General features: G+C 37.8%; 1 protein-coding gene across 1 annotated transcript in view; it reads right to left on the bottom strand.

The window, feature by feature from the left end:
- Positions 1–1246: 1246 nt before the first annotated feature.
- TTC21B (tetratricopeptide repeat domain 21B) overlaps positions 1247–12270 on the bottom strand; it is a 78034-nt gene continuing 67010 nt past the window's right edge. Inside the window, exons 27-29 of the mRNA XM_004743993.3 lie at positions 7673–7793; positions 3572–3639; positions 1247–2380 (exon numbers count right to left, since the gene is read on the bottom strand). Of these exons, the coding sequence (XP_004744050.1) occupies positions 2303–2380; positions 3572–3639; positions 7673–7793 (267 nt within the window). The 3' untranslated portion in view covers positions 1247–2302. The remainder of the gene's footprint in view (positions 2381–3571; positions 3640–7672; positions 7794–12270) is intronic.

Raw genomic sequence — 12270 nt, 5'->3', positions numbered from 1 at the left:
TCTCTCGCCTTGGACTTCATTATTTTCTCTTCAGTGGAGGTTTTTCTCAGTTGCAGTTACTACTTGGCCCTATTCCACTTTAAATAAACCAGGAGAGCCACTATCCATGAAGAGCCTAAGTGAGTCAGATTCATTATTAGGTTTTATGTATGTTCCCTCATTTAATCCTTACAACCACCTGAGGCAGGTTATCCTTAAATGCTTCTTTATGGATGAGAAAACAAAAGCTCAGAGAACCTACATAACTTGAGAAAGGTTAAACATCTAGCAAGTGGTAGAGCCAAATTCAAATCCACATACTTAACTGCTACACTACACTACTCTACAACCAGACTTCCCTTCGGTAAGTCTGTAATTTCACATTTGTAAGAACTGCTCATTCCACTCAGTCGATCTTGTTCCTCATTACTTGGCTATCTCTGTGACAGAACACTTAGTTTCTTCTGTTAGCCAGATGTAGACAAGAGAATTTTTTCTTATAGACACAATCTCTGACTGATGCAAAAATATCTTAATATAGGAAACAGGGCATGAGCTTTGAAGTTGTCTGGGTCAATATGGCATCCAGATTCTGACACTTTCTCAGTGACCTTGGGCAAATCATTTAGTTGAAATTCCATCCTCCTCATCTGAAAAATAAGAGTATTATTTCTCTGGAGAGTTGAGTGTGAATTAAAAGACATAAAAGACATAATGTAAGTAAATTTCCTAGAATAGTACCTCACAAATGGCAGCTGCAAAATAGTGGTTGCTAAAGAAACAAAACAAACTCCCCATTTTACAGATAGGAAGACTGATTTGGAAGTGTCTTGCTGGAAGAAGAGATGTCCTACTTTCTCTATCCAATTGCCAGGACTCTAGCATTCCATTCCAGATGCAAATGCACTGGAACTACTTAAGATGCTCTTATATAATATCCTTAACAATATCCATTCAGGCTGAATTGCAAAGAAAGAGCTAACCTGCTGCAGTTCCAGAATTATAAACAGGGATAATGATACCTATATTCTAGGGTCCTGGTGACCAACTATAATAAGACATGTGAAAGTGTTCTAGCAGATATGAAATCTTCATAAATGCTCTTAAATATTTTCATGAAATGCTATAAATAAGGTAGGTGAAAGAGAAGAATGATTAGAATTTTATGATGTACAAAGGGAATTAAAAGGACTTTGGAAAACTGCAGAAGTAGTCAAAAACAAGAGAATATAGCTCAAAAAAAAATAGGACACTTAAAAGCAACAGGCAACTTAAAAATACTCTATTTATTGGAAATGTAAATGAAACAGTAGACCCTGTTTATGGTATTTTTAAAGACAATGGGAAAAGATGTATACAACAAGTCCGAAATAATGCTAAAACTTGAGTTAATTAAGATTAGGTTAATTTTAACCCAAAAGGCTGAGAACCGCTAAGCCAGAGGGTGGTAGGCATGGTAAGGGAGGCAGCTGCTTTCACAGGGTATGCCTGGTGGGTCCCTGCTGACCAGAACTATTCTGTCACCATTCCCTGCCAGATGTTACAGTATCTAAAGTGACATCAAGATAACTAGTGTTCAGGCTAAGGTGAATTATTGCTACAAGAGTTTACCTATTCTAACAGATTTCACATCCAGATTATTTCTTAAGATCACACTGGCACTGAAAGCAGAAAGAATGAGTTCAACAAAGGGAATGGAAGCTCACATTCTTTACATTTTTCCAAAAAGATTTTTCTAGGAATGTCACATATTCTAAGTACTCATTAACAGTGCAAATTGTTTAGGGGGCTTACCCTGTATTTGCAAAACTTACCATGTCTTTTGAGTTCTAAGAACAATACAAACCATAAATTTATAAACTTTTTATTAAAATATACTTTTTCTTTTCATAAATTATTTACAAGAAAATTTTCTCAATCCTTTGAAACAACAGAGAATGTTACAAAAAAAATTTAACAAAGAACAACAGCATATTAAATATATTTCCTGAAATGAACAACTTAATATTCCTTAGAAAAGATATAGGATATTTAATTACCTCATATTTAACAAAAGATTCTTTATAGAAATGGGTTAATCTTTACCACTGAGACACCAAATATGTTCTGAATCAAGACAATCAGATAAACCAGCTCCCACTGCCTTTCTCCATCGGAAACCCAACCATTTGACTTAGCATTTCTCTCTATATACAATAGCAGCCTCTGCTGGAGAAAGAAAAGTATGCTTCTGTTACAAAGTTTTAGCTCAAATCTATTCTGAACTATAAGAACTTATTCCTTTCATTTCTTGCATAACCAACAAATGAAATTAGAATACTTTTCAAGGCCTCAAAGATGTACGGGCCTTATCAAGTATATCCTTCCTGATTTTTGGATAAGTTGGATGTGCTTCAAGAACCTGCAAAAACAGAAACAAAAACAAAAAACAAAACAAAAGCATGAGAACTTGTAATTGATTACTGAAAACTGAAGAGCTATAAAACTTACTGGAAATGAACATTACAGTTGAGATTTCATTGTATTAATATTACAAAGATAAACAACATTTCTTAAAGGTGACATCTGAAATTGACATAACTCATAGTAAACAGTAATTAGATGACAACAATAGAATCCAAATACATGTGAGAAATACAACAAATATAATTACTTCCTTAATAATCAGTTGCAAAAAACAAGTATGCATCGATAATTTTAAATATTTAGAAAATTAGCTAGTCATATGATACTTGAAAGAACCCTTACAGAGTTATTTTTCACCAGGAGTACACATCAGATTTACCTGGAGGGATTTTGGAAACATACAAATTTCTAGGTCTACTGAGTCTGTGAGTGAGGAGATAGACATTTTTAAAAGAATTCCACAAATGATTCTAATATATAACATTATGTTAATGCAAAACCTTAACCTTAATGTGAAATACTGCCCCACAGAGAGCTTCAGTAATCAATAGCAATCACCGAAGCCAAGTATTCACTATAATGATGCTGATACAGCACTCTGGGAAAGGAGACATTACATAATTCTTTTCTTAGGAGCTTTTCTTGGAGCTCCTAACAATATTCAATATAATGCCCTGTCTGGAATAATGGGGCAATGCCTTATATATCAATGAGACAACATATATATTAAAAAACTACGAATTCTAGAAGTGCAACTTAAATATTTGCACTTTAGCAAGGGACCATGTAGTTAGGGATCTTACAGAAATGTAATCAAATGGGTTCTAAATAACAGAAATAATTCTTATCTCTAATTTATAAATCTGAATTCTCTACCAACCAGACTTGGACATATTCACAAGAACTTCATTCAGAACAGTGGCCTGGAGAATCAGTAGTTTCATTTCACATGCTTCTCCTCTACCTTATGTCTTTAACGTGACAGAAACATTTTATTACTGGAACCCCAATTAAAAACATGTATGATTTAAGTAGACTTGGTCATTTTCTAAACTGGAAAGGTGGTAATCTCTTCTAGATGTATTCGATGAGTTAACCAACTCATGTTCATGTACATCTTGAGACGAACTAAAAGTAGGACATTCAGCAGCTGAAAAATTTAAAGAAATCTAATCTGGAGTTTTACCTGGTGACACACGTCAATGGCATCCACATATCTTTTTGCTTTTAAGTAATTAAATGCCAGTTTGTATCCTGTTAAGACAAAAAACAAAACAAAACAAAACAAAAAAAACCATAATGATCAGTACTATGTACAGAGCACACCACTAGCACTACCTTTTTTGCCGCCTCCTTTGTTTGCTTACTCACTGTGGAGAAGCCTAAACGAAGGCTGGTGAACACACTAGGAGAGGGAAATGAGGGGCTGATGGAAGGTGGAGCCACATGAAGGTAGAACAGGTACAAAGGAAAATGGAGCCGGAAAAAGGACTGCAGTGAATATCCTGGTGGGTGAGAAGACTGCCATCCTGCGAGAGTAGCTTTTGTAACTTACTAACACTGTCCCATTTATTTCCGATTATAGTAGACTCATCGCTGGACAGTGAAGGATACCACAGCTACCCATTTATACAGCATGGATTTATTTAGCTCTTAACATGTGAGTCACACTCTTCCTGCAGGCAGGGGGTTTACACTCTATCAGGAAATAAAGGAGGTTATTTAAATAATTGCATGAGTAAATTGCCACTTCCAAAAGTGAGACAAATGGTATGCAAGAAAGACAGGGGCCAAGACATTTCAAAAAAGAAATGTGGATGGGGAGGGGGCGGGTATCAGGCAATGCTTGCAATCTGAAGGATGAGGTTTGAACTGGCCCAAGGCAACGGATGCAGGGACACTTTTTGGCAGGGGAAACTGCTCAGATAAAAGGCAGTGGTGGGAGCCACAGGAATTGGAAAGACCCAGAGAACAACATGACAGGGCAGAGCAGTTAGGAGAGCCAGCCAGAAGAGGGGAGAGCAGTCGTCAGACATCCCACATCAACCATTTGTAACAATTATCACAAGTACTATATTGAAATGTCATGTTTCAAATACTAATATTTAAAATAAGGTTTTAAGATATTCTTAAAGGATTGCTGTTTTTCTATAAGAACGCCATGAGAGTTAGACAACAGTAGGAGATAAGAAATTAACAGTGGCATTGTACTCCACAAATGCGAAATTATATATCAGGATGTAAAATAATATGTAATTCATAAATTCAGCACTTTACTTTACCTCTTATAAATTAGGGAAATTTGAATGCTGCTCTTGGGCCTAATAAAAGTACCAAAGCATTTTTTTTTTTAAATTTCAAACAAATATTTGAAAAGAATTACCAGCTAATGTAATCATAAGGTAGTAAAATGAAATAAAGAGGAATTATCTAAAATTCATATTTGATATAAATACACATAAACATACATGCCTATAAAACTGTCAAAGATGAAAACAGTAAGTTTCAAAGAGTTAAATTTGGTATCATAACAAAGGAATTGTAAAACTGGCTAAAAAATAGAATTGGTGACATTTAAAAAGGAAAACAATTTAAGATGTTATGTCACGCCAATCATACTTTACACAGAAACTAGAGCCAAAAAAACCTGGATTTTGGTTTTGGTTTCCGGCTTCCTGACTAGCCTGGAGACCTCAGCAAGTCAGGTGAGCTGTCAATTTCAAGTTTCCTCATCGGACCCCCAATCCAACTCTTACTGCGATTTTAAGATCTAGTGAAATACTTGTGAAATGCTTTTAAAAGTTTTAGAGAGCCACACATACATCAGTAATTTAGTCGATCCTAAATTGGAAGCTCAAAGTTTTAATGCTGGAAGAAACCTGATAGATCATCTTGTCCAAAAAATCTGAGAGAGGAAATAAAGGGCCAGAAATGCACCTACATTACACCTGTCAAGTTTATAAAAATTCAACACTATGTAATCAGGAGAGAAAGATAGCAGAGGAGGGGAGAGGGCACAAACCCTGTGAACAATCTAATGGGTGTCACGTGTCCTGAGAATGGGCACAGAGGGGCAGACAGGGAGGTGTTTTCTTCCTGGCTCTCCATTCCTGGTGCTTCTCACAGTGACAGCAACTCAAGCTTGAACCTTACAGAAAGAACATGACCATGATTTGAAGGGTTTCCTGACAACTGAAAATGTGAATTGCACTGTCAATTTGGCCAGGCAACTGCAGATGTTAGATGCAATGACCATCTTTTTTTTTTTTTAAGATTTTATTTATTTGACAGAGAGAGATCACAGTAGACAGAGAGGCAGGCAGAGAGAGAGAGAGAGAGAGGGAAGCAGGCTCCCCGCTGAGCAGGGAGCTCGATGCGGGACTCGATCCCAGGACCCTGAGATCATGACCTGAGCCGAAGGCAGCAGCTTAACCCACTGAGCCACCCAGGCGCCCTGCAATGACCATCTTAAGGAAGAAGCTAAAGAATACACTGACAGCCTCAGAAAAAACTTACCAATGAGAATTCGGGGAAATTGACACAACCATCTATAAAATACACAGATGGCACAATGGAAGAACTAATGAGCTAGAATCTCTGTATTTGTTGGAAAGTCTTCCAGGAATAGAATGTTTAAGTAATTTAACTTCTAAATGTATGTATACCTTCTATGGAATGAAGTGTAAAAATTATATATATTTTAAAGGCATTTAAGGAATTTTCATTTTACAAGCTGACCTGATTCTATAGGATACATGATACTTGAGAAGGAAAACTACCATCAACAAATGGTACTGTATTAGTTCCTGTGCCCTACACAAGTCTAGTAAAATCACAGACTCCAGAAAATACACGGCCAGGAAAGTCCTGAGCTAACAGTAGTTAATGTAAACATGACCTAGTTGATTGCAAATTAAATCTGAGTCCACACCATGATGTGGCTGCTAAGACGGATGATACCTTAAGGCTGAGTTAACTACTACTGAAATGCCTAATAAAAAAACAGCTTGATTATATGTATAATTAGATCTTAAATTATACTTTAAGAACTTGTTCATTTCTGGCACAAACAGGTCAGGAGGGGCAGAGACCAGTAGAACAGCCTTTTCCAAACTTATTTGGCCATGAAATCTAATCTCCTCATACTCAACTCTCTCTTTCCACTTTTTCCTTTTTGTAAAGAAATAACTATTAATATCTCACCAAGTATTCCAAAGCACAGATTGGGAAGCACTATTTTAGAGTTTCCAGCAACAAGGAGGGTGAAAGATTTGGAAGCAAGTCTCAGGAAGAATGGGCGAGTAACTGAGATAGTTTGAAGAAACGCATTCAAAGAAACAGGACAGAAAGCTGAATTAGAGTGCCACACGTTTAGAAAGGGAAGGACTCTGTGGGTTGCTGCAGAGAGGAGACCTGGCCAGTTTCAATGCAGCATATTTCAGCTCAGTACAAAGAAAGGAAAAAATATAGGGATGGGCTCCCTCACAGTGTGGGGAGAGGTTAGTCACTCAGTATATTCCAGATGCTATCTGGTAGGGATGTTGGAGACCACATTCCTTGAGTCTATCACTGGAACAGATTGGTGTTTCTAGGTGCTCAGGGAAAAAAATGTCCACGGTTATACTACCGTGGGAAACGTCCCGTCTGTGATATCCATCACAATATACATTAGTGTATAAAGGCACAGAGAAGTCCTGCAGCAAAGAAACCTGCGGACCTTGATTTAATTAAATGTCTTCCTAACTGACCTGACATGGGAACACTTTTGCCCTGTAGCATTACCATTTGGAAATGGCAGAAGATTAAGGGAGAGAAAGGGGCAGAATTAGATTAGATGCCCTTTAAAGTGACTGAGAACCAGTTTGAATCTCAGGAAATTACACTTAATAACTATTAAGTTAATAATCTATTATGAATAGAAAATTTATTTTTTAGAAGGGCTGATAAGGAAGTTGGCTCTTAATGTTTCTTTTATTCTTAAAAAGGGAGTTGAAGGAAATTGGAGGGGGAGATGAACCATGAGAGACTATGGACTCTGAAAAACAATGTGAGGGTTTTGAAGGGGCGGGGGGTGGGAAGATAAGCGAGCCTGGTGGTGGGTATTATGGAGGGCACGGATTGTATGGAGCACTGGGTGTGGTGCATAAACAACGAAATCGGGTACACTGAAAAGAAATTAAAAAAAATTAAAGATTAAAAAAAGAGAAATCAGATGCATTTAAAGGAAGATTTACAAATAGAACCCAAGTTTCCAGTGAAAACCTCGTATCTAGTTTGTTCAACTCACCGACTGCTGGATTTGTCTGATTGCCATGTTTCCACGCCATCTCATAGTTTAAGGCTGCATCTGTATATGCTTGCTCCTTTTCCATAATGTACCCCATATATTCATAAGCTTTGCAGCAAGACTGAAGGAAAATGGAAGATGTATCAATAGATTAAAACTGATTTTAGGGGGTGCTTAAGGACTGTAGAGGCCAACCACATTAACTCATTTAATTGGCACATAAAACAATGTTTTTCTTTTCTTTTTTTTTTTTAATTAACATATAATGTATTATTTGTTTCAGGGTACAGGTCTGTGATTCATCAGTCTTAGACAATTCACAGCGCTCACCATAGTACATACCCTCCCCAGTGTCCATCACCTTGGTTAGGCAATCAAACCATCTATGGGGCTTAATACAAGATTCTGATCACGTCCAACTCCCACTGCCCCCTGAATCAGGATTTTTAAGGGAGAGCAAAGGAATGTATATTTTACACACATACATATAGTTTTTTTATTATAAATAATTTCAAGTTAAAATTAACAGAATAATGAGCACCAGGAACCTGTATCTTAAACAATTAAATCATGACTAATACTGTTTTAACCTCTACCCCCCAATACTTGTCCTTCTGTATGAGCGAATAAAAAATCCTCAGATATCGTAGCATCTCATTCATCAATATTTTAGGATCCTCCTTTAAATATAAGGATTTCCTTTAAACAGAACCACAATTTATCACACCTAAAATGTAACAACTCCATGATATTACTAAATATCCAGTCATTACTCAAATTTCAAATGGTCTCGATATAATTTTGTTCTGTTTTTAGTTTGTTACGATGATGAGCCCAACAAGGCCCACACGTTGTGACCGGCTGAAATGTCTTTCAACTTTATTTGATTTAGAGGTTTCCTTTCCACCTCTCTCTCTCTGCCTCTTTCTTTGCAGTTAAATGTGGCACACAAGAGTTTTTATCCTTGAGTTTGTCACAGCCTCGATTTGGTTGCGTGCATCCTCGTGGTGCTTATGTGCTGTATTCCTGTGTCACCGATATCTGAAAGTTGTCATTAGATCTAGAGGTTTAAATTTAATTTAGATCTTTGGGGAGAGAGGTGAAAGGACTGCATAGGTCAGCGCCCTGCCGGGCCACACTGGAGCCCACACTGGAGCCGGAGGCAAAAGGGAAAATGCACAACTCGGTAGGCAGGATTCTGTGATTTCTTTTAGTTGCTAATTTCTTTCCCCAAACATTTTTACAAATCAAATTGAAAAATGGCAATATTGACACTCACTTTTTGAGTATTTCTTTATAACCAAACAAAATTGGTTATTTTATTTTTCTGACTTTAATGGAGTAAATATGTCAATAATATTTTCATTAAAATCATAACCTGCTGAAAAATACATAAAAACATGGATATGGAGGCATACATTTTCCCTTTTGTTACAGGCTCCAATACCACTCAGCACAGCACTGTCAGATGCTATTTAGGTAACGTTTGATATTTTGGTTTAAAAAATATTGCATTATTTATCATAATAATCTTTTGTTGTAACTTATAATAATCTACAATAATCTTGATAAAATGATTATTTATCTATAGTGGACTGGATATTTAAAAAATTCATACACTGAAACCTTCAGCTCCAGTGTAATGGTACTAGGAGATGGGATCTTTGTGAAAAAACTAGGTCACGAGGATGGAGCTCTCATGAGAAGGACCGGTGTCCTTATAAAAGAGGCCCCACAAAATTAGCAAGACAGGAAACGACGTGTGTTGGAGAAGATGTGGAGAAAGGGGAACCCTCTTACACTGTTAGTGGGAATGCAAGTTGGTACAGCCACTTTGGAAAAGAGTGTGGAGATTCCTTAAGAAATTAAAAATAGAGCTTCCCTATGACCCTGCAATTGCACTACTGGGTATTTACCCCAAAGATACAGATGTAGGGAAAAGAAGGGCCATCTGTACCCCAATGTTCATAACAGCAATGGCCACGGTCGCCAAACTGTGGAAAGAACCAAGATGCCCTTCAATGGAAGAATGGATAAGGAAGCTGTGGTCCATATACACTATGGAGTATTATGCCTTCATCAGAAAGAACGAATATCCAACTTTTGTAGCAACATGGACGGGACTGGAAGAGATTATGCTGAGTGAAATAAGTCAAGCAGAGAGAGTCAATTATCACACAGTTTCACTTATTTGTGGAGCATAACAAATAGCATGGAGGACATAGGGAGATGGAGAGGAGAAGGGAGTTGAGGGAAATTGGAAGGGGAGGTGAACCATGAGAGACTATGGACTCTGAAAAACAATCTGAGGGTTTTGAAGGAGCAGGGGGTGGGAAGTTGGGGGAGCCAGGTGGTGGGTATTATGGAGGGCACGGATTGCATGGAGCACTGGGTGTGGTGCACAAACAATGAATTCTGTGACACGGAAAAGAAATTAAACAAAAACAAAAACATTCGATGAATGCTAACAGATTAAAAAAAAAAAAAAAGAGGCCCCAGCCAGTTCTCTCGCCCTCTCCTTCCACCATGTGAGGATAGAACGAAAAGCTGGTGGTCTGCAACCTTGAAGAGAGTCCTCACCAGAACTGAACCAGGCTGCACCCTGATCTCAGACCTCCAGCCTTAGAAGTGGGAGAAATCCATTTCTGCTGTTTATAAGGCACCCGGTTTAGAGGACGTTGTTTTAGTAGCACCAGCTGCCAAAGATCATGCCTGACACTTAAAGTGCCCTTTTAAATTCTGGACCCTAAGTGAGGGTTTGAGTTGTGTTCTTCCCCAAGGAGGTACATAATATTAGGTTTTCTTATTTTGATGTTATATCCATACACTAATTTATCAGGGATGGAAAATAGTGATAGTCTACCACTCTCTCTTCATTTATTAGTTGGAAAACATCTATCATGAGAAATGTCTCCTTTTATGGTGTATTGTTACCCAGTAGTATAGTTTACACAGAAAAGGCAGGGTAAGTGCTTAATGCCTTCCCTTTATTTGCTGGCTGTAGAAATAATAGTTCACCAGCACATTTCAGTGGTGAACAATTAGGTTTCTGATTTTTTTTTTCTTTTTTGGACCTTCGTAAACTCGTGGATTTAAACTTATTCTGTGTGTTTCAATCCACCGCGGTTACTATTCTTACTGATAGTTAACATGTTCCAACTTGGGCTAGCGTGAGTGTCTTCAAGTTGGCTCCTGAGTCCTTGACGTGACTCTAATCATCTCCGATAGCTTCCTTGCCATCTGGTATGACAAGATGGTCTGGTATCATCTTGTACATTTCTATCCCAGATCTGGATGATCTCCATCTTTTAATTATACAATTCAAGGTTTCTAAGCTCTAGTTTCTGAATCTCATGCTTCCAATATTGACATGTCTGATCAGCCAAACTGGCGCCTCTCAAGTAGCCATTGTGTTCAACCGTGCAATATACGCTGTCAGTGTTCTGGCAAACTGAAATTCTGTCTGCACAGAAACCTTAATTCCCACGTAATATCGCTTAATCCTAGAGTAGGCATGTAAGGGTCAGTTGTCTGGCAGCTTACATTTTTTTTTATTAATGGAAGTATAGTTGACCCACAATGTCACATTAATTTTAGGTGTACAACAGAGGATTTAACAAGTCCATACCTTGTGTTATGCTCATCACAAATGTAGCTCCCACCTGTCACCATACAATGCTCCTATTGTACCACATATTCCCAATGCTGTACCTTTCGTCCCCAAGACTTACTCACCCCGTAACGGGAAGCCTGTATCTCCCATTTCTCTTACCCATTTTGCCCATCCTACTCCTGAGCCCTCTGGCAACCATTAGTTTGTTCTTTGAATTTATGAGTTTGTTTTTTTTTTCATTTGTTTAGATTACACATATAAGTGGGATCATACGGTGTCTTTCTCTGTCTGACTTATTTCACTTAGCTTAATAGCCTCTAGGTTCATCCATGTTGTCACAAATGGCAAGGGCTCGTTCTGTTTTATGGCTGAATAATATGCCATTGTATATATATATATGTACCGTATCTTCTTTACTCATTCATCTCTCGATGTACACTTGGGTCACTCTTTTTTTCTGAAGATTTATTTATTTGAGAGCACAAGAGAGACAGGGTTGGGGAGATAACATGAGTAGAGAAGGGACATAGGGTCTAGAGGGAGAGGGAGGGGGGCAGAGAGAGCTAGAGAGAAGCAAACTCCCTGCTAAACATGGAACCTGACATGGGGCTTGATCTTATGACCCTAAGATCATGACCTAGGCAAAATCAAGAGCTGGATGGTTAACTGACTCAGTCACCCAGGTGCCTTTCATTTGGGTTGCTTCTATATCTCAGCTATCTTAAATAATGCTGCAATAAACATGGGAATGCACATGTCTTTTTGCATTAGTACTTTCATTTTCTTTGGTTAAATACCCACTAGTGGAATTAGTGGATCACATGGTATTTCTGCTTTTAATTTTGGGGGGAATGTCCATACTGTTTTCCATAGTTACTGCTTCAATACATATTCCTACAAACAGTGCACGAGTTTCCTTCTACATATTTGCCAACACTTGTTATTTTTGATTCTAGCCATTGTGACAAGTATAAAGTAATTTTCA

This window comes from Mustela putorius, unplaced genomic scaffold (assembly GCF_011764305.1).
Source record: "Mustela putorius furo isolate JIRA1106 unplaced genomic scaffold, ASM1176430v1.1 tig00003869_pilon_pilon_pilon, whole genome shotgun sequence".
Lineage (NCBI taxonomy): Eukaryota > Metazoa > Chordata > Mammalia > Carnivora > Mustelidae > Mustela > Mustela putorius.
Note: the sequence above shows the minus strand (reverse complement) of the source record. Positions and strands in the feature narration are given on the sequence as shown.